Here is a 27,567-nt window from a genome sequence, read left to right on the forward strand (position 1 = left end):
CTTGGGTCTTTCAATTGATGTCCTTTCACTTCTCTCAGATGAGATTTAATTCAGAACATGCATCATATCAATCAACTTCTGCTTTCCTGGTACAAACATAAGACACAAAATGTAGTTGGTCCCCTGAATAGGTTAGAAACTACAAATGTGATCAAAAGGCCAGTTGTTTGAGACCATTGGTAGCCAGGAGAGAAGGTGAGGCATGTCCATAATGACAAGATGAATGGGATGGTTATGTTTTGACAAGACAAAGCACACGTAAGTTGATAGGTTCTAGACCTAATAGAAACTAAAACTGAAACCTCTTATAAACCCCCTGAAGTAACTACAAACCCACAAAATACAATGTTAGGCAGTGCCTTGAGAGAAAGCTATGGGTAGAGTACAAATACTAATTCTGCACTTGCTTCCAAACTACAAAACAATGTGTGCTGCGTCCATGTTGAATGAGGCACTCACTCGGTCTGTTGCCATGGTTATGGCAGATGCCACTTTTCTGAAGTAGTGGGTTATGGAGGAGGATGTATAGGGCTGCATAATCACGCTGATATTTTAAGCCATTTTTGATCATTTAAATTATTGATATAGATTCTTAAAGATATAGTAAAAATTGGTTGATGCCACTGAGCGCCAGCTGAAAATGGATTTTGAGCATTAGTTAATTGTGGCTGGACCCAACCTAGCTTGACCATGGAGACAGAATATTGAGTGTGTCAGCCCAGACCTATGTCAACAACACGAAAACAAGGCAGTCATGTAAAATGTCTCTGGGCTGTGAAAATCTTCTAGGGGTCACTTCCGGTTCCGTGGTATCTAGGTCTCTTTTCATGTCACTTCGATACAGCGATGACCGGAAGTGATTTTCTTAAGTAGCAGGTAAGGAGAGCATTTTCGCTAAGCCTTAACCTCAGTCTCCTAACCTTCTGCGTTAATTCTAACCTGCTGTGTAAGTTCTCCTAACCTGGTACGAAAAAGTAAATTCCGGTTATAGCTATATCGAAGTGGTGTTAAGTGTTTCTTTTTTTAGGTGGATAATGTTTCCTTACATTGTGAAGGGTACTTATTTTAATAATTGTTATTAAGCAGGTCTTAATGAGCAGTGGTGGAAAAAGTGAAGACCCAAGTGAAAGTCACCCAGTAAAATACTACTCGAGTAAAAGTCTTAAAGTATTTGATTTTAAATATACTTAAGTATCAAAAGTGAATGTAATTGCTAAAATATACTTAAGTATCAAAAATAAAAGTATAAATCATTTTTTTCTTTATATAGAGCAAACCAGATGGCATAATTTCCCCCCCAAATCAGAGGCAGTAGGGATGACCAGGGATGTTCTCTTGATAAGTGTGTGAATTAGACAATTTTCCTGTTCTACTAAGCATTCAAAATGTAACAAGTGCTTTTGGGTGTCAGGGAGAATGTATGCAGTAAAAAGTACATCATTTGATTTAGGAATGTAGTGAAGTCAAAAATATAAATAGAAAAGTAAAGTACAGATACCCCAAAAAACGACTTTAGTACTTTCAAGTATTTTTACTTAAGTACTTTACACCACTAATAATGAGTGATTAATGAGTGCAAACAAAGAGGCTTAAAACCCTATATTAGATTGGTTTATTAAACCCTCCTTTAAAATAGTTAGCAATTTTCATAGAGCTAGAATAACTGATATTTTCTGCATAACTGAGCTGGGCAGGAAAGTCATGGGTTGTCAATTAAGCTCACTTGTTTCCTCATCATCTGGTCCTGTGATGTCACTAGGTGGGATGGGCCAGTGGTTGGCATAGAAACAGGGGCAGGTGTATGTGAGAGAAATATGGGGTTGGCATTTTGATTATTCAGCTCAGGGAGAAGTCCATTTACATGGAAAATATTGTTTCAGAAACCTCTTATGCCTGTTGATTAAGGGCTACTATTAGTCTTATTCCAACGATTAAAAAAACACACAACTCATATTTAAGCTGTTCTATTAGAACATTGAATTGGAGCAGAGTAATACATTTGGCAACTTAAGTGTATCACTAAAAGGGAGGCGATTCTCATTATAGGCTGTAGGCCTACATGTTTGCGTGAGTGGTAAAGATACATATTTTCATTCAGGGTATGTAAGCCTAATACATACAGCTAAAGCTTAGGATACATTCATCAATTTGAAACATAAACATACCAACACCTTGATAAATATCAATAGGCTACACATCATAGTTGCTTGCTTTCACATGTAGGCCTACACATGATTCAAATAGTATTGTGTGTGTGTGATGATGAGAGGGCGTGGTGGACAACATTTAATGCGAAAGCGAAATGGATGTTTAATACTTAAAAAATAGTTTGAAAAACGGGTTAAGATAAATGAATAACTTGAGAACCAATAAGAGAGCCATTAAGATAGACCGTGGCAAGGTGCGTGAAAGGTATATTTCTGCCGGGGGGGGCGAATCTTCGATGCTACTTGTGGTACCCACTGAGGTGGTACCTCTAGGTTCCAGCATCACGCTTCCTCTTCAGTCAGTTGGGTTACGGGGAGCCTATCCACGTTTGAGCAGCAGCAGCATCAACGCACTGTCATCCTGTTGACAAAATTCAAGCTGGGGATATAGTGATATCCATGTCCATAATTACGGTGAGATGATGTTGTTACCTTTACTAAAATGAAACTCGGCAAATTGGTTATAATTAGACTACATAGGCCGACTCCGTTGTTATACGAATGTGGATGTGCGTGCTTCCCAAAATATCTTACCCACTGGCCATGATTTTGGATGTGAAAATCATATAGTGTTTTATTGAAATGTAGCCTATCTATTTATGCGACTATGCAGGTCGATGCAGACTCCATACAGACTAAAATTATTGATGTTATTGATATTTCTTGTAGCCTATTTAACATGACAGCAGGCCTATCTATCTAACATGATACCCAAGTCTTCCCTGCGTAAAAACGCAGTCACGACAATTCAATGTCTCTTCAAATGAAGAGATTGGAACTGCGTTTGAGTTTAAATCGTTTATATTACCGAAAATATGTTGAATATTGCATTTAGATAATTCATTGAACAATTGAGCTAATTGCTTTAGGTCAGTTGTAAAAGTCGCGCTGGTCTTGTTGCACTACGTTAAATATTTATAGGCTAATCCGAAATAAAATTATATTACTGGTAGCATACTATCATGATTTCGCAGTCGTATCGCGCCTGAATGGAGAAATGTGTTAGAATTTTGCCATCGTCCTTCACGTAGGCGATTCATCATGATTGTGTTGGCGAGGGGGATGGTAAACTAGGCAATGTGTCATCCTCAGGTTTTTAAAGGGGGATTCCGTGTCGACTGAATGCCAACCATCCGTAATGCATGTTATTGGCAGACCATTTCTGAAATAATAAACGGACACTTGTGACCTTGCAAAGATCTCACAACGGTTGACCATCATCTTGAAGCCGTGCTACTTTTGGCAAGACAAGAAATGTGCACGCTTTGCCTCCATCTATAACGACCTTGTCTCAGACTGGCGCCATTTGTTGCTGATGCTCAACGGGTTTACTATTTCCCTTAACAAATAGCCTACATATTGCCTTGACCGTTAAAATAAACAAGCCTGCAAAACATAATCAGGTGAATTTTTTTGAGAACATTGTTATGGAATGCAGACGTTCCTAGGGGCACATGCCCTCTCAGATTTGTCCTGTTTAAAATGAATACATTTAAAAAAAAATATATATATATAAGGGGTTTTCTTTATTTTTACTATTATCTACATTGTAAAATAATAGTGAAGACATCAAAACTATGAAATAACACATTTGGAATCATGTAGTAACCAAAGAATTGATAAACAAATCAAAATATATTTCAGATTTGAGATTCTTCAAAGTAACCACCCTTTGCCTTGACAGTTTAGCGCACTCTTGGCATTCTCCTAGTCACCTGGAATGCATTTCAATTAAAAGGTGTGTCTTCTTAAAAGTTGATTTGTAGAATTTCTTTCCATCTTAATGCGTTTGAGCCAATCAGTTGTGTTGTGACAAGGTATTTTATTTATTTATTTTTATTTCGCCTTTATTTAACCAGGTAGGCTAGTTGAGAACAAGTTCTCATTTGCAACTGTGACCTGGCCAAGATAGAGTGTAGCAATTCGACACATACAACAACACAGAGTTACACATGGAATAAACAAAACATACAGTCAATAATACAGTAGAACAAAAGAAAACAAAACGTCTATATACAGTGAGTGCAAATGAGGTAAGTTAAGGAAATAAATAGGCCATGGTGGCAAAGTAATTACAATATAGCAATTAAACACTGGAATGGTAGATCGGCAGAAGATGAATGTGCAGATAGAGATACTGGGGTGCAAAGGAGCAAAATAAAGAAATAAATACCAGTATGGGGATAAGGTAGGTAGATAGATGGGCTGTTTACAGATGGGCTATGTACAGGTGCAGTGATCTGTAAGCTGCTCTGACAGCTGGTGCTTAAAGCTAGTGAGGGAGATGTGAGTCTCCAGCTTCAGAGATTTTTGCAATTCGTTGCAGTCATGGGCAGCAGAGAACTGGAAGGAAAGACGACCAAAGAAGGAATTGGCTTTTGGGGTGACCAGTGAGATATACCTGCTGGAGCGTGTGCTACGGTGACCAGTGAGCTGAGATAAGGTGGGGCTTTACTTAGCAGAAACTTGTAGATAACCTGTAGCCAGTGGGTTTGGCGAAGAGTATGAAGCGAGGGCCAACCAACGAGAGTGTACAGGTCGCAATGGTGGGTAGTGTATGGGGCTTTGGTGACAAAACGGATGGCACTGTGGTAGACTGCATCCAGTTTGTTGAGTAGAGTGTTGGAGACTATTTTATAGATGACATCACCGAAGTCGAGGATCGGTAGGATGGTCAGTTTTACGAGGGTATGTTTGGCAACATGAGTGAAGGATGCTTTGTTGCGATATAGGAAGCCGATTCTAGATTTAATTTTGGATTGGAGATGCTTAATGTGAGTCTGGAAGGAGAGTTTACAGTCTAACCAGACACCCAGGTATTTGTAATTGTCCACGTATTCTAAGTCAGAGCCGTCCAGAGTAGTGATGCTGGACGGGCGAGCAGGTGTGGGCAGTGATGGATTGAATAGCATGCATTTAGTTTTACTTGCGTTTAAGAGCAGTTGGAGGCCACGGAAGGAGAGTTGTATGGCATTGAAGCTCGTGCGGAGGTTAGTTAACACTGTGTCCAAGGAGGTAGGGGTGGTATACAAAATATAGTCCTATTTGGTAAGAGACCAAGTCCATATTATGGCAAAAACAGCTCAAATAAGCAAAGAGAAATGACAGTCCATCATTACATTAAGACGTGAAGGTCAGTCAATTCGGAAAATTTCAAGAACTTTGAAAGTTTCTTCAAGTTCAGTCGCAAAAACCATCAAGTGCTATGATTAAACTGGCTGCTGCAACCTCTGTGTCTTTGTGAGACGCAGTGTAGGTGAACGGATGATTTCCGCATGTTCCCACCATGAAGCATGGAGTAGGAGGTGTGATGGTGTAGAGATGCTTTGCTGGTGACATTTTTGGGGATTTATTTGGAATTCAAGGCACATTTAACCAACATGGCTACCACAGCATTCTGCAGCAATACGCCATCCCTTCTGGTTTACGCTTGTTTTTCAACAGGACAATGACCCAACACACCTCCAGGCTGTGTAAGGGCTATTTGACCAAGAAGGAGAGAGTGGAGTGCGGCATCAGATGACATGGCCTCTACAATCACCCGACCTCAACCCAATTGAGATGATTTTGGATGATTTGGACCGCAGAGTGAAGGATGGTTGGAAAAACATTCCAAGTGAAGCTGGTTGAGAGAATGCCAAGGGTGTGCAAAGCTGTCATCAAGGCAAAGGGTTGCTAATATATTTTGATTTGTTTAAAACAAAAAAAATGGGTTACTACATGATTCCATGTGTTATTTCATAGTGTTAATGTCTTCACTATTATTCTACTATTTATAAAATAGTAAAAATAAAGAAAAACCCGTGAATGAGTAGGTGTGTCCAAACTTTTGACCGGTATATATTTTTACAAAGAAAATGTATCTCTAATACTACTTGCCACTTAGCAATTGTATGAAGTCACCTTTAGCTAGCCCAGATATGTTCCCAATCTCCCAACCTCATAACTAGCAACCAAGAAGCCATTGCAGGCTATGAATCAAGTTAGAGTAGCTAGCTTGTCTAACTATCTTAGCTGGTATGCCTGCTGGCTAGGTTGGTAGACGTTAGAAAAGCAAGCAGTAACTAAATGTACTGAATAAAACTCACATTGCTTTCAATATTTTACTCATATTCTGGCAGAGGTGCAGAGAAGCATATATAACCAATAAGACCAATAATAACCAATGAGACAAAACCAACAGAAAAGGAAAAGGGGATTGGTGGCAGCTAGTAGACCGGTGACGACAACCGCCAAGCGCCGCCCGAACAGGAAGAGGAAGAGGAAGAGTCGTGACAATTATTTATTGTATTTTTTAAAGAACCACTAGTCAGGAGGATACAGACTCAAGATGTATGCTTAGATATGCAGAAAAATATACATATATTTTTTTACATAGAATTAATCATAATGATCATGACTCTAAATTGCAGGAAAGAGCTGTTTCAGGTGTTTGAAAAATGCAGAATTCTCCAACTTATGGATGGGCCGTAGCCCCCCTCTGGGTCACGCCCCAGTCATCCTCACTTACTTTGTGCCACCACAGATTTTTGGGGTTCCAAACACCCCTGATGGCTTGCCTGCCAATTCCCAATTAACACACACTAATGGTAATAAGGATAACCTTGCATCAGTGTCTGTCTGCACACCAATGCTGTGAAATTAAATGGGTTTAATATCACACCAAGCCCTCTACTGCTCAGAGTAGCTATTGCCTCAACACCATCTTATAGCCTAGGCTATCCAGTGACCTTGTCAACAGGTTGTTGGACTGATAGTCCCAGGGCCTCTGGTTCAGGTCCTGGTCAGGGCTGCCACCCTGAAGTGGGATGGCACCGAAGTTTGTCCATTGAGTGTGTTCTATGGTGTAAGGGAATTGCTAGAGTAAAGTACTGGGACGCCAGGAGGGCGAGTTTTGCATTTTAGGACCAATATGTGTTAAAGTGAGTCTCATCCCTTTCTTTGACCCCACATGTGTAACCGTGTGGGCGTGTTACTGACCAAAATATAGCATATCTGGTGTGTGTATTTACTGCTCAGAATGTGTGACGGTGTTTTTTTTAAATAGATGGATGTGTTGCATTACTGTTCCCAATTTAGTCCTCACTCTTGCAGCTTTTGGTGGGGGCACCTTTTTGTCTAATATGTGACCCAGTGGCCCTTTAATCATTTTGTATGCCACCCTGTTGTCAGGAAGGAATCCCCTGAAGAATGCTCTCTCCCTCTCCCTCTCTCTCTCAATTTATATCTCTCCTTTTCTCAATTTCTCTATTCCATTCTCTGTGCATTGTATCTTATCCTTTCTCCCTTCCCCTCACTATCTCTCTCTATGTTTCTCTCCCCCCTCCCATCTGTTCACAATCGCGGCCTCCCAAAAGTTCATCCTCACTCCTATACTGTTGTTTTCCCTTCGTATAATCCCAACACATGGCATGAGAGGATTAATAATCCTCATTAGCCAGTTAAAGCAGTCACTGCTTTCAATACCCTACATTGGCAAGATAAGTAAAGAAGAGCATTAGAGCTTATCTCCAGCTCCTGTCGAAGATTAGGTCGACAGCTGTTTCAACAAAATGCATATCGTTTGTAGGTTTCAGCCTTCTTCAATGGGTTTTTGGTATTTTGCTGTCGAGGAACATGTGGCCACATCCATAGACTGAGGCAATAAAGAATTGTGAAAAGCAGGAAAGATTGAATGTCAAGGACAGACAGCCCATCCCTCTGGGCAGTCAGTTCGAAACATTGAATTGAAGCTCAGTTACATTTTGACCTACCCATTTGATCATGTTAAATATAGAGATTCTTCTATCAACACATCTCTTCATCACTGTCTTACAAAATCCAATTCTCTACTAATACAGTTGAAGTCGGAAGTTTACATACAAATACATTTAAACTCAGTTTTTCACAATTCCTGACATTTAATCCTAGTAAAAATTCCCTGTCTTAGTTCAGTTAGGATCACCACTTTATTTTAAGTATGTGAAATGTCAGAATAATAGTAGAGAGAATGATTTCAGTTTTTATTTCTTTCATCACATTCCCAGTGGGTCAGAAGTTTACATACACTCAATTAGTATTTGGTAGCCTTGCCTTTCAATTGTTTAACTTGGGTCAAACGTTTCGGGTAGCCTTCCACAAGCTTCCCACAATAAATTGGGTGAATTTTGGCCCATTCCTCCTGACAGAGTTCGTGTAACTGAGTCAGGTTTGTAGGCCTCCTTTCTCGCACACACTTTTTCAGTTCTGCCCACACATCTTCTATAGGATTGAGGTCAGGGCTTTGTGATGGCCACTCCAATATTTGACTTTGTTGTCCTTAAGCCATTTTTCTACAACTTTGGAAGTATGCTTGGGGTCCTTGGCCATTTGGAAGACCCATTTGTGACCAAGTTTTAACTTCCTGACTGATGTCTTGAGATGTTGCTTCAATATATCCACATAATGTTCCTCCTCATGAAGCCATCTATTTTGTGAAGTGCACCAGTCCCTCCTGCAGCAAAGCACCCCCACACCATGATGCTGCCACCCCCGTGCTTCACGGTTGGGGTGGTGTTCTTCGGCTTGCAAGCCTCCCCCTTTTTCCTCCAAACATAATGATGGTCATTATGGCCAAACAGTTCTATTTTTGTTTCATCAGACTAGAGGACATTTCTCCAAAAAGCTTTTTTTATGGCGGTTTTGGAGCTGTGGCTTCCTCCTTGCTGAGCGTCCTTTCAGGTTATGTCGACATAGGATTCGTGTTAGTGTGGATATAGATACCTTTGTACCCGCTTCCTCTAGCATCTTCACAAGGTCCTTTGCTGTTGTTCTCTGATTGATCTGCACTTTTCGCACCAAAGTACGTTCATCTCTATGAGACAGAAGTCTCCTTCTTGAGCAGTATGATGGCTGCGAGGTCCCGTGGTCTTTATACTTGCGTACTATTGTTTGCACAGATGAACGTGGTACCTTCAGGGGTTTGGAAATTGCACCCAAGGATGAACCAGACTTGTGGAGGTCTCCAATTTGTTTTCTGAGATCTTGGCTGATTTCTTTTGATTTTCCCATGATGTGAAGTAAAAAGGCAAATCCACAGGTACACCTCCAATTGACTCAAATGAGGTCAATTAGCCTATCAGAAGCTTCTAAAGCCATCACATAATTTTCTGGAATTTTCCAAGCTGTTTAAAGGCACAGTCAACTTAGTGTATGTAAACTTCTGACCAACTGGAATTGTGATACAGTGAATTATAAGTGAAATAATCTGAGAAAAATTACTTGTGTCATGCACAAAGTAGATGTCCTAACCGACTTGCCAAAACGATAGTTTGTTAACAAGATATTTGTGGAGTGGTTGAAAAACTAGTTTTAATGACTCCAACATAAGTGTATATAAACTTCCGACTTCAACTGTATATGCTATAGTTATTTGTTTCACACTGCAGAAAGAGACCATTGCATGTTTACCTCTGTGATAGGCAGACATACAGTGCCTTCATAAAGTATTCACACCCCTTGACTTTTCCTCATTTTGGTGTGTTACAGACAGAATTTAAAATTGTTTACATGGAGATGTTGTGTCACTGGCCTACACGCGATACCCTATAATGTCAACGTGGAGGTACAGTTTTTGTCTTATTTATTTATTCTAACTAATACAAAATGAAAAGTTGAAATGTCTTGAATCAAGTATTCAGCCCCTTTGTTATGGCAAGCGTAAATAAGTTCAAGAGTAAAAATGTGCTTTACAATCGCATAATAAGTTGCATGGATTCACTCGGTGTGCAATAATATTGTTTAAAATGATTTTTGAATGACTACCTCATCTCTGTACCCCACACATACAATTATCTGTAAAGTCCCTCAGCAGTGAATTTCAAACACAGTTTCAACAACAAAGACCAATAGAGGTTTTCCAATGCCTCGCAAAGAAGGGCACCTATTGGTAGATGGATTTTTAAAAAAGCATGGTGAATTTAATAATTCAACTTTGGATCACTAAAAAGTCACTACAAAGACAGTTACAGAGTTTAATGGCTGTGATAGTAGAAAACCGAGTATAGATCAACAACATTGAACATGTGGTAAAGAAATGAACTGTATGTCCTGAATACAAAGCATTATGTTTGGGGCAAATCCAACACAACACATCACTGAGTACCACTCTTCATATTTTCAAGCATGGTGGTGGCTGCATCGTGTCATCGGCAAGGGAGTTTTTGGGGGGGATATAAGAAACGGAATTGAGCTTGGCACAGGAGAAATCCTAGAGGGAAACCTGGTTCAGTCTGCTTTCCAAGAGACACTGGGGGACAAATTCACCTTTCAGCAGGACAATAACCTAAAACACAAGGCCAAATATACACTGGAGTTGCTTACCTAGATGACATTGAAGGTTCCTGAGTGGCCTAGTTACAGTTTTGACTTGAAAATCTACGGCAAGACTTGAAAATGGGTGTCTAGCAATGATCAGCAACCAACTTGAAAGAGCTTGAAGAATTAAACAAATAATAATGTGCAAATATTGTACAATCTAGGTGTGCAAAGCTCATAGCTGTAAATGTTGCCAAAAGCGATTCTGCCAAAGGTGATTCTAACACGTATTGTCTCAAAGGGCTGAATATGTATGTAATCAAGATATATTAGTGTTTTATTTTTCATAGTTTTTTTCACAAATGTTAAATTTTTTTGTGTAGATCGATGACAACCTATGGCAAGTTAATCAATTTTAATCCTACTTTGTAACATAAGAAAATATGTAAAAAGTCAACAGGTGTGAATACTTTCTGAAGGCACTGTAGATAAAAGGCTACCAAACAATGTTGTTATCCGTGATGTTGATTGTATCAAAGTATTCCCACCTTCTTTAATGGTGGCCACCATTTTAAATCTGACTTTGCTGTAGTCAGGTGTTTGGGGGACAGGAATCTGTCTATCAGTGCATATAGTATATGGCTTAAAAATGTTAACTAATGGGCCTCCTGAGTGTCGTAGCGGTCTAAGGCACTGCATTGCTGTGCTAGAGGCATAACTACAGACCCGGGTTCATTCGCTGGCAGTGCCACAATTGGCCCAGCGTCGTCCGGGTTAGGTGAGGGTTTGGCCGGGGGGGGGGCTTTACTTGGCTCATTGCGCCCTAGCGACTCCTTGTGGCGGGCCGGGTGCCTGCAGGCTGACTCCAGTCATCAGTTGAACAGCGTTTCATCTGACACATTGGTGTGGCTGGCATCTGGGTTAAGCTGGCGGGTGTTAAAAAGCACATTTAGGTATGTCTTGTTTTGGTGGAAGCATGACTCCACCTTTGCCTCTCCCGAGCCCTTTGGGAAGTTGCAGTGATGAGACAAGATCAAACAAAAAACGAGAACTAATGTGATGTGTTGTGGTCCCTAAATACTAAGTGTTATCTACATTTTACAGGCCTTTTACTTCCAGTATGGTCAGTTCTGCATCTTAACATGCGAGAGGCCATTTCCAAATAAAGCAGTGTAAGTCAAAAGCAACATTATTTGTGCACAGCAATAATGCACACTTGGACTCATACTCTTACTATATATTATTTAAAATATATTTTCCATTTGCTTGTGAAGAATATTGTTTTTGACTTCTCCATGAATCCACAGTCCACAAGGAAGAGTTGCTACCCTTCTCAATTTGCCCCTGCTTTACTTTCCCTGGTGTTGAGTTGTTATCAGATGGACACAAGACACAATATGTCAACATCGAACAGTAAGCCATACCTAATCAGTTTACAGAGAATGCAAATTGAGATAAGATGCTCCTTGGTATCTGCTTAGAAATATGCTTCCCCTAGCAAAAGTAACAGGATCTGGGCTTACTCATATTGAGCATTATAGAGATAGAACGTTACTTAAAGGGGCAATCGGGGGATTCTAAAAACCACTAATTGGCCACCCCACCACTTGTTTTGATAAACAGCTGAGGGATGAAGCTATGGATGCAAGGACTGCATTAGACCACAATTGTGGTTTTAAACATGTTTTGAAGCTATACATTATTTATTTAAAATTATATTGACCCAAACCCTGATTCAAAAGTTTGGTCCATGTGACTAACAATGTGTTTGCGCTTTCCCTCTGTAGAGGAGCAGTTTATCGCAGAGCGGGCCCTGTGATCCAATCCAGCTCAACTCTCCACCACCCTATTGAGTCTAAACTGGAACACTGCCTGACAAACACTCCCCAGAGAATCCTGAGCTCCATCCTGCTTTTCAGGTGATAAACCTCTGCCTTTGAGATTCCTCTACCCTTCAATAATGGAGGACGGCTATCAGAACAAGACAGCCTTTATAAAGGGCGCCAAAGACATTGCCAAGGAGGTCAAGCGCCAGGCGGCCAAGAAAGTGGGCCGCGGTGTGGACAAGATGACCGACGAGTACAGCAAACGCTCATACGCCCGCTTTGAGGAAGACGACGACGATGACTACCCTGGAGTGCCTGGGGGGCCGGACAGTGGCTACTACCGGGGCGACAGCCAGGCAGCCAATGACGATGAAGGTGGCCACAGCGACTCCACAGAGGGCCACGACGAAGACGACGAGATCTACGAGGGCGAGTACCAGGGCATTCCCCGCGCTGACTCGAGCAAGGCTGCCGACAGCCTAGCAGGGGGAGATGGGCAGCAGTTCAGGGACATGGCAAAGTTTGAGGGGGAAAGGCGGAAGGATCAAGAAGAGCTAGCCCAGCAGTACGAGACCATCCTGCAGGAGTGCGGCCATGGAAAGTTCCAGTGGACCCTCTACTTTGTGCTGGGGCTGGCCCTCATGGCGGACGGTGTAGAGATTTTTGTGGTGGACTTTGTGCTCCCCAGCGCCGAGAAAGATATGTGTCTTTCAGAGGAAAGCAAGGGCATGTTGGGTAAGTGTGACCCTTAAACTGTCTTTTTAATTAACTTGATTGATTTACATGCTAGGTTAGTGAGTCCTTAAATGTTTTTCTCCGATCAAGTGTCAAATGTGGGGGAGTTAATCGGCCCCAATGCAAATTCAATAAAAACCCTGTCGTTCTACGGTAAATTCCTCACATCTTATTTCTTTGGTAGACAATAAAATTAGCAATCTATGAATATGTAACCTAACGTAGCAGGCGTAAAAAGACTCCTGAGCGGAGTCCCCAAATCAATTTTTCAAGTTAGGTTGTAACAGGAAACATCTGCTTTCTGCCGACCCTCTGGAGAGTGATGAATGTGTAACTCAGGAACCTATTTATTGACATCAGCACCTGATACACAAATGTCTGCTTGGCAGCACTTCATTTTATGATAAAGAAATGACCTGGTATTTCATTTATTCACAGAAATAACCAGGTACTGTAGTTGCTAGTGCAGACTTTAAAAAATGAAATAGTACCCTTCGTCACCAGATAATTTTCTAGCAAAAATAAGTACAGTAAAATTAAATTGTGTTGTGTGTTCGTGTTGAGTTGTGAATATCATGCCAGTGTACCGCCAGCATTCAGCCAATTGCGCTCCTGCATCTTAAACAGGTTTTTTCTCTTACCATCTCTTACCATCGTCTTGTGCCATCTTTAGAATACTTTATAAGTGCCCATAAACTTTGTTGTGGCTCAGAAACGGTCCAAAGCAGACAGCAACCTAGGCCCAAATTGGCTACCCATTTTCCTGAGGAGATAAACATGAACATCATTTTATTATGCTGAAAGAGTATGATAGAGGAAAACATGCAAAACATTGCTGGTTACTTTTGATTGAATATGGGGGCCCCAATTTCTGCTCTGCAGCTTGCGTTGATCTTGTCTCTCTGACACGTCTATAATAATAACAACAACAATTGATTAACCTTATATCTCTTCAAGAGCAACAATCAAACAAGCAACATACTGACAGGTCAACCAATAGAGGCCAAGTCTTTGCTGCATCCTCTGAAGATAGAGAGGGTCAGTTCATGGGTTGAGCGGAGGGAGCTGGTCAGAGGAAGGGAAATGATGGCGATGGAGTCTGCTGATGATCTTGTAGAGGACAAGTCTGGAGTCTTATAGCCACTGGACTTCTCTTCTTCCACTCTGTGATGCCGCAGCAGTGATGCCTCAAAAAGCTCACCACACAAAGTTCAGAATAGAAGCCTTGTCGTCCTCACTGCAAGCCATCTGCTTTAGCACTGCTGTATTCCTCTACGTAATACTGGCACCCAGGTGAAACAAAAAAAGCTGGTAATGTGTCCAGATGCATTTTTCAAACAAAAACATTAGCCGGCTAGCCATAGCTAGCTACCTATGTCCACACTGACAAATAGAGTTTATTCTCACATAAAGGGGAAAACCATCTATGATTAGTCTCCTCCATCCCACACCTCACTCTTCACTACCCTTGAGCTTTGTGGGTGGGTGGGTGGGTGTGGGTGGGTGGGTGGGTGTATGTGTGTGTGTGTGTGTGTGTGTGTGTGTGTGTGTGTGTGTGTGTGTGTGTGTGTGTGTGTGTGTGTGTGTGTGTGTGTGTGTGTGTGTGTGTGTGTGTGTGTGTGTGTGTGTGTGGTGTCTGTTTGGGAGTGTGTGACAGTGCCTGCCAGCCTGCCTGCCCACACACACCTAACCTAACCGCAGGTTTTACACAATGCAATTGTCAGTTGTTGTTGTTGTTTTTTTTTTACATTGCAAGACAGTCATGTACAGTGCATTCAGAAAGTAATCAGATTCTTGAATTTTTCCACATTTTGTTACGTTACAGCCTTATTCTAAAATTGATTAATTCATTCCCCCCCCCCCCTCAACAATCTACACACAATTACCCATAATGACAAAGTAAAAACAGGTTTTTCTGCATTTTTGCAAATATATTAAAAAGAAGAAACTGAAATATCACATTTACAGAAGTCTTCTTGGGTATGACGCTACAAGCTTGGCACACCTGTATTTGGGGAGTTTCTCCCATTCTTCTCTGCAGATCCTCCCAAGCTTTGTTAGGTTGGATGAAGAGCGTTGCTCCACAGCATGATGCTATCACCACCATGCTTCACCGTAGGGATGATGCCAGGTTCCTCCAGACATGACACTTGGCATTCAGGCCAAAGAGTTCAATTTTGGTTTCATCAGAGTATCTTGTTTCTCATGGTCTGAGTGCCTTTTGGCAAACTCCAAGCGGTCTGTCATGTCCCTTCACTGAGGAGTGGCTTCCGTCTTGCCACTCCACCATAAAGGCCTGAATGGTGGAGTGCTCCAGAGATGGTAGTCCTTCTGGAAGGTTCTCCCATCTCCACAGAGGAACTCTGGAGCTCTGTCAGAGTGACCATCAGGTTCTTGGTGGTCCAAACTTCTTCCATTTAATAATGATGGAGGTGACTGTGTTATTGGGGACCTTCAATGCTGCAGAAATGTTTTGGTACCCATCCCCAGATCTGTGCTTCGACACAATCCTGTCTCGGAGCTATACGGACAATTCCTTCAACCTCATCGCTTGGTTTTTGCTCTGACATGCACTGTCAACCATGAGACCTTATATAGACAGGTGTGTGTCTTTCCAAATCTTGTCCAGTTATTTGAATTGACTAAAGGTGGACTCCAATGAAGTTGTAGAAACATCTCAAGGATGATGAATGGAAACAGGATGCACCTGAGCTCAATTTCAAGTCTCAACGTTTTTTGTTGTTGTTGTTAGAAACCAATAAGATTCGCATTCCTGCCATGTTATTTTGTTGAAATATACAGTAATTCCATCTCTGATTGCACCCAAATTGGCCATTGTAATTTATAGGATTCATATAATATAAGGTTTTGACCATTTCTTTGGATTCCTCATGTCTATTTTTTTTTTTACGTTTAGGTCAAATGGATGTTAGGTATTATATTTATTAAATGTTATAAATCCTATAAATGGCCAGTCCTATAAATTAAAATGGTCCATTTTTAAAAACAGAAACTATTTCAGAACGATCTGAGATAGTGGGTGTCGAAATCATCTTTCTTTTGACACATGTTGTGCCGAAGGGTAACAAATACAGCAGCTGTATGCACAGGTAAGGAACATGTAACTCTCTCATTTTCTCTTTCTGTCCTCTGCAGGTCTGATTGTTTATCTGGGAATGATGGTCGGTGCATTCGTGTGGGGTGGGCTCGCTGATCGGATAGGCCGACGGCAGTCCCTTCTCATCTGTCTCTCCATCAACAGCGTCTTCTCCTTCTTCTCCTCCTTTGTCCAGGGCTACAGCACCTTTCTCTTCTGCCGACTACTTTCTGGTGTTGGGTAAGATTCTGAAAACCGATGGAAGGTGAATGATAGATAGAGACAGAGTGACACACAGACGCAGGTGGGCTTAATAGCTTTTTTATAGTTATATAGTAGAGATATACAGTGGGGAGAACAAGTATTTAAAACACTGCAGATTTTGCAGGTTTTCCTACTTACAAAGCATGTAGAGATCTGTAATTTTTATCATAGCTACACTTCAACTGTGAGAGACAGAATTAAAACAAAAATCCAGAAAATCACATTGTATGATTTTTAAGTAATTAATTTGCATTTTATTGCATGACATAAGTATTTGAGAAGAATTCTACCAACCAGTAAGAATTCCGGCTCTCACAGACCTGTTGGTTTTTCTTTAAGAAGCCCTCCTGTTCTCCATTCATTACCTGTATTAACTGCACCTGTTTAAACCCGTTACCTGTATAAAAACACCTGTCCACACACTCAATCAAACAGACACCAACCTCTCCACAATGGCCAAGACCAGAGAGCTGTGTAAGGACATCAGGGAGAAAATTGTAGACCTGCACAAGGCTGGGATGGGCTACAGGACAATAGGCAAGCAGCTTGGTAAGGAGGCAACAACTGTTGGTGCAATTATTAGAAAATGGAAGAAGTTCAAGATGATGGTCAATCACCCTCGGTCTGGGGCTCCATGCAAGATCTCACCTCGTGGGGTATCAATGATCATGAGGAAGGTGAGGGATCAGCCCAGAACGACACGGCAGGACCTGGTCAATGACCTGAAGAGAGCTGGGACCACAGTCTCAAAGAAAACCATTAGTAACACACTACGCCGTCATGGATTAAAATCCTGCAGTGCACGGAAGGTCCCCCTGCTCAAGCCAGCGCATGTCCAGGCCCATCTGAAGTTTGCCAATGACCATCTGGATGATCCAGAGGAGGAATGGGAGAAGGTCATGTGGTCTGATGAGACAAGAATAGAGCTTTTTGGTCTAAACTCCACTCGCCGTGTTTGGAGGTAGAAGAAGGATGAGTACAACACCAAGAACACCATCCCAACCGTGAAGAATGGAGGTGGAAACATCATTCTTTGGGGATGCTTTTCTGCAAAGGGGACAGGACGACTGCACCGTATTGAGGGGAGGATGGATGGGGCCATGTATCGCGAGATCTTGGCCAACAACCTCCTTCCCTCAGTAAGAGCATTGAAGATGGGTCGTGGCTGAGTCTTCCAGCATGACAACGGCCCGAAACACACAGCCAGAGCAACTAAGGAGTGGCTCTGTAAGAAGGTCCTGGAGTGGCCTAGCCAGTCTCCAGACCTGAACCCAATAGAAAATCTTTGGAGGGAGCTGAAAGTCCGTATTGCCCAGCGACAGCCCCGAAACCTGAAGGATCTGGAGAAGGTCTGTATGGAGGAGTGGGCCAAAATCCCTGCTGCAGTGTGTGCAAACCTGGTCAAGAACTACAGGAAACGTATGATCTCTAATTGCAAACAAAGGTTTCTGTACCAAATATTAAGTTCTGCTTTTCTGATGTATCAAATACTTATGTCATGCAATAAAATGCAAATTAATTACTTAAAAATCATACAATGTGATATTCTGGATTTTTGTTTTAGATTCCGTCTCTCACAGTTGAAGTGTACCTATGATAAAAATTACAGACCTCTACATACTTTGAAAGTAGGAAAACCTGCAAAATCGACAGTGTATCAAATACTTGTTCTCCCCACAGTATATGTTTTTTTGCTTTAATGCTAAGAAGGACATTTCATCCAAAGAGCACCCTCACAGAAGCCAAGTAGCATCCCTACTACCAAGTATTCTCCCCAAGTTTGATTTCATTTACAGATTTTCCAAAAATATTAAACAGGAACAGGATTAGAAAGTCCAGCTCAACTTCTAGTGGTTTGTTTCTCTGTGCTAATCCTTACAGGATCGGTGGTTCCATCCCCATTGTGTTCTCCTACTACTCAGAGTTTCTGGCCCAGGAGAAACGTGGGGAGCACCTCAGTTGGCTCTGCATGTTCTGGATGATTGGTGGCATCTATGCCTCAGCTATGGCATGGGCCATCATCCCACACTATGGTGAGTAGCCTATGGCGGGAATTCAATCATCACGGATATTGTCCCAAAAGCGCTCAAAATGCCTTACCACAAAGTTGTATCTAGGGATTACGCAGGTTTATACGGTTTGTGCTTTGTCCCATTTCTCGCTCTCTGCTTCCTCTCCTCCCAGGCTGGAGTTTCCAGATGGGCTCTGCCTACCAGTTCCACAGCTGGCGTGTGTTCGTCCTGGTGTGTGCATTTCCCTCTGTTGCGGCTATTGCTTCTCTCACCACCATGCCAGAAAGCCCTCGCTTTTTCTTAGAGGTAAGCAGGGATCACTTTCTCAAAAGTCCATTTAGAAGCAGTTTACCAAATTCTAACCTTGGAGCAGTGGTTTCTTCCTTGCTGAGCGGCCTTTCAGGTTATGTCGATATAGGACTTGTTTTGCTGTGCATATAGATCATTTTGTACCTGTTTCCTCCAGCATCTTCACAAGGTCCTTTGATGTTGTTCTGGGATTGATTTGCACTTTTCGCACAAAGTGCATTCATCTCTAGGAGACAGAATGCCTCTCCTTCCTGAGCAGTATGATGGCTGCGTGGTCCCATGGTGTTTATACATGCGTACTATTGTTTGTACAGGTGAACGTGGTACCTTCAGGCGTTTGGAAATTGCTCCCATAAATGAACCAGATTTTGTTTCTGAGGTCTTGGCTGATTTCTTTTGATTTTCCCATGATGTCAAGCAAAGAGGCACTGAGTTTGAAGATAGGCCTTGAAATACATCCACAGGTACACCTCCAATTGACTCAAATTATGTCAATTAGCCTATCAGAAGCTTCTAAACCCTTGACATCATTTTCTGGAATTTTCCAAGCTGTTTAAAGGCACAATCAACTTAGTGTATGTAAACTTCTGACCCACTGGAATTGTGATACATTGAATTATAAGTGAAATAATCTGTCTGTAAACAATTGTTGGAAAAATGGCTTGTGTCATGCACAAAGTAGATGTCCTAACCGACTTGCCAATACTATAGTTTCTTAACAAGAAATTTGTGGAGTGGTTGAAAAACAAGTTTTAATGACTCTAACCTAAATGTATGTAAACGTCCGACTTCAACTGTATGTATGCATAACATGTACCATAGAATCTATCTGGAAGGAATGGGATGCGTGGGATAAAGTGCCTTCAGAAAGTATTCACAACCCCTTGACTTGATTTTGTTGTGTTACAAGGTAGGATTAAAATGGATTTAATTGTAATGTTTTTGTAAATGAGCTACACAAAATATTCTGTAATGTCAAAGTGGAGGAAAAATACTAACATTTATAAAAACCTAATGAAAATTAAAGCAATAATATATCTTGATTACATAAGTATTCAACCCCCTAAGTCAATACATTTGGCAGCAATACCTTTGGCAGCGATTACAGTTGCAACTATTTCTTGGTAAGTCTCTAAGAGCTTTGCACACCTGGATTGTACAATATTTGCACATTTATCTTTAAAAAATTATTGGCTGTTGATTTGTCAAGTTGGTTGTTGATCACTGCTAGATGGCCATTTTCAAGTGGTTAGAGCGTTGGACTAGTAACCGAAAGGTTGTAAGATTGAATCCCCGAGCTGACAATGTAAAAATCTGTCATTCTGCCCCTGAATAAGGCCGTCATTGAAAATAAGAATTTGTTCTTAAGGGACTTCCCTAGTAAAATATTTTTTTTAATAGATTTTGAAGACAATTTAAGTCAAAACTGTAACTAGGCCACTCAGGAACAATGTCATCTTGGTAAGGAACTACAGTGTATATTTGGCCGTGTGTTTTAGGTTATGTCCTGTTGAAAGGTGAATTTGTCTACCAGTGTTTGTTGGAAAGCAGACTGAAAGCAGGTTTTCTAGGATTTTGCCCGTTTCTGTTTATTCTAAAAAAAAACTCCCTAGTCCTTGCCAATGACAAGCATACTGGTAACATGATGCAGCCACCACTATGCTTGAAAAATATAACGCTTTGTATTCAGGACAAAAAGTTAATTGCCTTGCCACATTTTTTTTGCAATATTATTTTAGTGCCTTGTTGCAAACATTCTGTACAGGCTTCCTTCTTTTCACTCTGTCAATTAGGTTAGTATTCTGGAGTAACTACAATTGTAATGATCTATGTGTAGCTGGTGCAGAGGAGTCAGGCGCAGGACAGCAGAGATGAGTAAAAAAAAAGTAACTTTACTCAAAGTCATCAAAATACAAGAGAATTACCAAGCCCACAAATACGGACCACAATACAACAAAAAATCACTCACAACCAAACATGGGGAACAGAGGGTTAAATAATAAACAGGTAATTGGGTGAGTAAAACCAGGTGTGTAAGACATAGACAAAACAAATGGAAAATGAAAAGTGGATTGGCGGTGGCTAGAAGGCCGGCGACGTCGACCGCCAAATGCCTCCCGAACAAGGAGAGGGATCGACTTCGGAAGAAGTCGTGACAGTACCTCCCCCTTGACGCGCGGCTCCAGCAGTGCACCGACACCAACCTCTGGTACGACCCGGAGGACGAGGCGCAGGGCGATCCAGGTGGAGACGGTGGAAATCCTGCAGCAACGAAGGGCCAAGACGTCCTCCACCGGCACCCAGCATCTCTCCTCCGGACCGTACCCCTCCCACTCCACGAGGTACTGAAGGCCCCTCGACCCGACGCCTCGAGTCCAGGATGGCTCGAGCAGCATACGCCGGGGCCCCCTTGATGTCCAGAGGGGGCGGAGGGACCTCCCGCACCTCAGCTTCCTGGAGTGGACCAGCCACCACCGGCCTGAGGAGAGACACATGGAACGAGGGATTAATACGGTAATCTGGGGGAAGCTATAACCTATAGCATACCTCGTTCTGTCTCCTCTGGACTTTGAATGGCCCCACACACCGCGGACCCAGCTTCCGGCAGGGCAGCGGAGGTGCAGGTTCCGGGTCGAGAGCCAGACCCGATCCCCTGGTGCGAACACCGGGGCCTCACTGCGGTGACGGTCGGCGCTTGCCTTCAGCCGCCTCACGGCCCGTTGCAGGTGCACATGGGCGGCGTCCCAGGTCTCCTCCGAGCGCTTAAACCATTTGTCCACCGCAGGAGCTTCAATCTGGCTCTGATGCCACGGTGCCAGAACTGGCTGATACACCAGTATGCACTGGAAAGGAGAGAGGTTATTGGAGGAGTGGCGGAGTGAGTTTTGAGCCATCTCTGCCCAGGGGATGAACGCCGCCCACTCCCCCGGCCGGTCCTGGCAATATGACCGCAGAAACCTACCCACATCCTTGTTTACTCTCTCCACCTGCCTGTTACTCCATAACAATGGAGTTGAATATTTATTGACTCAAGACATTTAAGCTTTAACATTTTTATTATACACACACACACACACACACACACACACAGGTAGCGGTCCATGTACCTAGCATCGAACATGGGTGTGCATCGAACATGGTGGCGACACAGTAGAGGCTAAGAGAGAATTCCACCGAATTGCTTGTTCACAGCCTCTGTGAGAGTACTTTTCCAAGTTAACCCGACGGTCTGTGTTGGCATTTTTGTGGTATGAGAACCAACACATTCTTGAGCATGTAATACGGCTTTCCTCAGTACGAAATTGTCGTCGACCCACTGTGCTGTCAGATGCTCATTGGGCTGACATCGCTGGTCCAAATATCAGTTGTGAAGCTAATAGCAGTTACGCCCATAACAAGTAGCTTGTGGATGCGAGTTTCAACAAGATTGTGTAAATCCGGTAGTGCAACATCTAAAAAATAGCGCCTACTTGGTAGTGTGTACCGGTGCTCGACCAGTCGGCAAAAGCCAACATCATCCACGACAGAGAACGGTTGATTGTCAAGGGCAATGAATTTTTAGCTAATATCGTCCATTCCGATATCCTTACCGATATATCGTGCGTCCCTAGTTGTAGCACAACAAAATATTGAAAAAGTCAAGGGGTGTTCATACTTTCTGAAGGCACTGTATGTCATTGCCTGAGTTGACTATTGAACAGCAGCAAATATTGCAGATTATACCCTTAAAGGTACAAACTGGGATATTGTGAATTTAGTATTTTCAATTCTTCAGATTATTCAGATTGATTGTTGAGTTTAGCACAACTGTCTTACTCTAGTAGCATAAACCTAAATATAAGCTTTTAGTACAAATTCATGGAAATTAAGGCACATTACAGTATACCCTTAGACACTTCACACAGACATAATGTATTGCAATACTCGTAATGTGTTTCAACTGTAAGTGTTTTTGATGAACTATGCGATCATTTCCCAACAGAACGGAAAACACGACGAAGGCTGGATGATTCTGAAACAAGTTCACGACACCAACATGAGAGCAAAGGGGCACCCAGAGAAGGTGTTTTCTGTGAGTATTTCTGAGACACACATGTAAAGTCTTTGAATCTCAGGGTTCTTCTGCAAAACGTGTTTATGAAGTTGTATTCTCCTGTCCCAGCTGTTTGTTATTGTGTAACCACGTCCCCAGCCTGGGAGTGTCTGATGTTGTCTGCTGCGTGGCCTAGACCTGCTATGTTTTAGTTTTTTACCACTCCAAACGAGACGTTCCCTCGCGGGAAAATCTCATTTCATCGAATCTAATCTAATGTATACATGTACTGCACACAAACGAGTTGAAGATGGAAGGTCTTGTTTTTCCCAGGTCACCACCATCAAGACTGTAAAGCAGATGGACGAGCTGGTGGACATGGGAGGAGACATATCAACTTTGCGACGCTATAAATTGAAGCTGGCCAGCCTATTCCACCAGGTAAGAGTCATGTTAAGATCCCTATAAAGGTATGAGAATATGGTTATTTTCTGTGTATATCTTTTATATTTCATACAGAATATGTTAATTTGTGACTGCATACACCGTTTAGCAGATGCTTTTATACAAAATGACCAAAGCCCAATTTATGCTTAGGTTAAAAAAGAGAATTGTGCAATGTGTTTTATAGTGGGTTTTTATGTTTTTAAACCGTGTCAGCAGTAAAACCTAGATGCATATTTGAGTTATTCTCTGTGGGTTGCTATAGGTGCGGAGTAACTTCTTGGCCATCTTCAATCCAGAATACAGAAGGACCACGTTCATGATGATGGCTGTCTGGTTTACCATGTCGTTCAGGTAGCAGAACCAGGGCCATAGACCAGGACCATAGTGGTTATCAGCGGCCTGTGCACAAACCGCTTCTTGTTTTGTTCAATCAAAAAGCTCAAGAAATGTTTTGTCATATCAAATCTAAAAAGATTCCAAAAAAATGGTGGCTCCTGCCGTCTAAACTTAACGGAGCATTGATATTATTAAGGTACTTATCTCAACTGATTTCAACATAGTGAAGAAATGAAGAAACGTAATCATGTTTGTTTGGTTAAGTCACATTTTTGTCTTTTGCTTCTCCCCCAGCTACTATGGGCTGACAGTGTGGTTCCCTGACATGATCAAGTACATCCAGAAGCAGGACTATGCCTCGCGCACCAAGTCCTTCACCAAGGAGCGAGTGGAGCATGTCACTTTTAACTTCACCTTGGAGAACCAAGTGCACCGCCAAGGACAGTACTTCAACGACAAGTCAGTCCTCATTATATTACACAGAACTTTCTGAATTTGCAAAATGTTCTTCTTAAATCGGGAGTGGTAAACTGTGCTGGTCTTAATTTTGCAACTATCCAATGGACACTAACTGTTAGTCGACTCTAATTACAACCGCTAAATACGTCTTTCTTACTTTTACATTGTCCACAAGGTTCATCAACCTTAAGATGAAGTCCATGGTGTTTGAGGACTCTTTGTTTGAGGAGTGCTACTTTGAGGACATCACCTCGAGCAGAAGCTTCTTCAGAAACTGCACCTTCATCTCAACCCTCTTTTACAATACAGGTAAAGTGTCTCCCAAAACAAGAAGCATAAACAATATAAAGTGGAGCTTACAATAGTTATGAGCTCAGTCCATGCCTAGATGTTCTGTATTATGTCATTCTGTATTATGTTTCATGTTTTGTGTTGGACCCCAGGAAGAGTAGCTGCTGCTTTTGGAACATCTAATGGGGATCCTAATAAAATGCCTAATACCATTGAACTGGGCAGTATTCTACCCTTGGACCCTTCTTGACACCACTCTTAACTTTCTTTTCTCTTGACAGACTTGTTCCAGAACAGAATCATCAACAGCAAACTGGTAAACAGCACCTTCCTACACAACAAGGAAGGCTGTCTGCTGGACTTCACTGATGACAACAACGCCTACATGATCTACTTTGTCAGTTTCCTGGGCACATTGGCCGTGTTACCCGGCAACATTGTGTCAGCCCTGCTGATGGACAAAATTGGACGTCTGAGGATGCTGGGTATGTCACGCCTTCATTAATGTGTTTTTAATGCTCTATACAAGATTGAAAGAATATGTGCATATTTTGAGATTATACATCTGGTGATACATTAATTATGCCCCCCCTTCCTACACCACAGTACTTCATGAGTAGCCGACTACAGAAAGGTCCCTTATCTTTGTCTGATCTTTTTCACCCTCTTTCTCTTCCCCCTCAATCTCTTTTCTTACACAGCGGGATCAAGTGTCATATCTTGTGTCAGCTGTTTCTTCCTGTCATTCGGCAGTACCGAGTCGGGAATGATCGCCCTTTTATGTCTCTTTGGCGGCATCAGCATAGCTTCCTGGAATGCCCTGGATGTGTTGACTGTGGAACTGTACCCCTCGGATAAAAGGCAAGTGGAGCTACCTCACATTTTGAAATTGTTACAGCTCCTTAATTCTTGCACAGTGAATAAAGGTGTATTTTATAACAAACGTCTTTATTGAAAAGATATTGAAGTTTTCATGTTAAGTTTTAAGAAGTGACCCTGTCAGAAGTGCTGACAATTTCCATTGTTTTCTCTTTTTTAGGACCACTGCATTTGGCTTCTTAAATGCCCTTTGCAAGTTGGCTGCTGTCCTGGGCATAAGCATCTTCCAGTCATTTGTAGGCATCACCAAAGCTGTGCCCATCTTGTTCGCTGCGGGTGCACTCGCTGCCGGGAGTTTCCTAGCACTAAAGCTGCCTGAAACACGGGGCCAGGTGCTGCAGTAGCACAATTCACCACCAGAAGGCAGCAGAGTGTAGCTTCAGTGTAGCTTCAGTAGCCACATTACAACCAGAGCCCAACCAACCGTACAATCTCAGCCTTTAGCAATCCAATGTTGCTCATTAAACACTAAAAAACAGACTGTAATCAACAGTGTCACAACAGTCCCAGATTACTGAGAAAATATGACGATAGCATCAGACTTAAAATGCAGATGTGACCCATATAGCCAGCACAGACTAGCTGGCATCTTGACCACAGCATAAAATAGCACATTGGGTTTGCTTCTCAGAGATTAGGCAGATTAGACAGAATTAAATCCTGCCAACAAAGGTATACATTTACAAACCACTGCCAAAGGATACAAAGATACTGCTTGATAGCTACAATGCCTAATGGGGATACTTCCCAACAAAAGAGATCAAACATCCATACACCCTCAATTCATCATAGCACCCATATCTGACCCTAATACCAAATAATATGAGGTTAAAGATGCCCTCCAACAGATTTCCACATGAAAATGGCTTTCACTGTAACTTAGCTTTCCACTGAATTTACATATCTTAATGGCTTCCTCTGAAAGAGAATATTGCAGACAATATTTCCCTTACCAGGTGACATGCACCAAGCTCCCTGCATCAAAATAATGATATAGATTATGTGTTCAAACTTGGCATTGAAACGAGTTATTTTATCATATAGAAAATGGACTGTACATGTGTGTTGAAGATATATTGCAAGAAAATAAATAATGACAGGACAAATAACTGGTAAATATTTAAGTTTATTTAGTGATGGTAATTCGAAGGGATCGGTTTTGTTGATATGCACAGAAAAAAAATGACAATGTATGTTTGTCCACATCACATTTACATCAAGCAGTGAAATATATGCCTAAATAGCTATATGTTGTGTGCGTATTAGGGAGAAAGATGGAGAAAGTGTTGCATCCTTCTGTATGTTTTTGTCATTGGTTCAATGAGACTTCTGAGGAGCCTATTCATGTACATTGATCTCCAATGATAAAGTGCATCATTATGGTTCTGTAAAGATATTGGAAAAACAGACAAAGATGAGTAAATAAGATGAGAACCTATTTAACACATCAGTGGAGATATCCTTTCATTTTGAAAGGCTAGAATATTGTTGCTTTCAATGCGTCAACGAGTCCAGCGTTACAGCTCATGCTTCCTGCGTCTCACATAGTGGTCTTATGCTCACTCTTCATCAGCAGGTTTGACATTCCAGTTAGCTACAGCCAACATGTGCCCTCTGCTGTCTTTGAAAGACATTACACCTAGGGGGACCAAAGTCAGTCGGTTCAGTCGTTAAACGATGCAGTATTAATGAAGCACAAATGATTCCATTTACACTGTTACTAAGCACATTGTCCTTCGGTCATGCAGCTCATGGGAATAGAACCATAGCAACTAGTCACTCACAGATTCATTAGAAGGGCTCAATTAAATCCAAACTGTGTTGTGTTTTTCCACAGTAGTATAAAACACCATTTTCTCTGTGATATGAAATGTTCAAGTTATTGTGTCCACCGTCCCGCCCCCCCCCCCCCCCCCTCCTCCCTCTCGAAAAATCCCCTCAAAGGTAGATGCCTACAGTTTTCAGAATAACATGTGCACAAGGGTATGTACATTGGCAAGGCAGGCTTGGTTGAATCTAGCCCTATGTCTTTATTGATTATTATGTGCTTTCCTGTCACCGTGTCCACGCCATCCCTTCTAATCTTTGTGTCACAAGTGTGGTGACAATCAGTGAGAGAGCTGATCTCGCCATTGCTCAACTGTAGTGTGAGTGTGATATCGGACTGCAGGGCTATTGGGCTTGTTGAATGTGTAGCCTGCGGGATTTCTCTGTTGCTGTGTGCTTGGTACAATTGAGTGTCTGATGTAGTGCTGGATTTTATTTATTAGAATCAGATCTCTTTAGTGTTGCATATGTCTGTATATGACATCTATTGTTATTTGTGTTTACCCATAACTGACAAATGTGTGTGTTTGAGTGAGTTTGCAAAAGATACTTGTAAAATAATGTGTTCATG

The 27,567-nt window shown here is 41.9% G+C and overlaps 1 protein-coding gene across 1 annotated transcript; it reads left to right on the top strand.

Moving 5' to 3' along the window:
- The first annotated feature begins 2,534 nt into the window (after nt 1-2,534).
- Nucleotides 2,535-27,021, top strand: LOC139372655 (synaptic vesicle glycoprotein 2A-like). Its single transcript, XM_071112432.1, has 13 exons — nt 2,535-2,621; nt 12,269-13,042; nt 16,199-16,379; nt 18,285-18,436; nt 18,588-18,721; nt 22,707-22,796; nt 23,091-23,198; nt 23,467-23,555; nt 23,835-23,999; nt 24,175-24,308; nt 24,572-24,775; nt 24,992-25,151; nt 25,330-27,021. The coding sequence occupies exons 2-13, from the start codon at nt 12,442-12,444 to the stop codon at nt 25,511-25,513; spliced, it is 2,202 nt and encodes a 733-aa protein (XP_070968533.1). The 5' UTR covers nt 2,535-2,621; nt 12,269-12,441; the 3' UTR covers nt 25,514-27,021.
- Nucleotides 27,022-27,567: the final 546 nt, after the last annotated feature.

Source organism: Oncorhynchus clarkii, chromosome 18, assembly GCF_045791955.1.
Source record: "Oncorhynchus clarkii lewisi isolate Uvic-CL-2024 chromosome 18, UVic_Ocla_1.0, whole genome shotgun sequence".
NCBI lineage: Eukaryota > Metazoa > Chordata > Actinopteri > Salmoniformes > Salmonidae > Oncorhynchus > Oncorhynchus clarkii.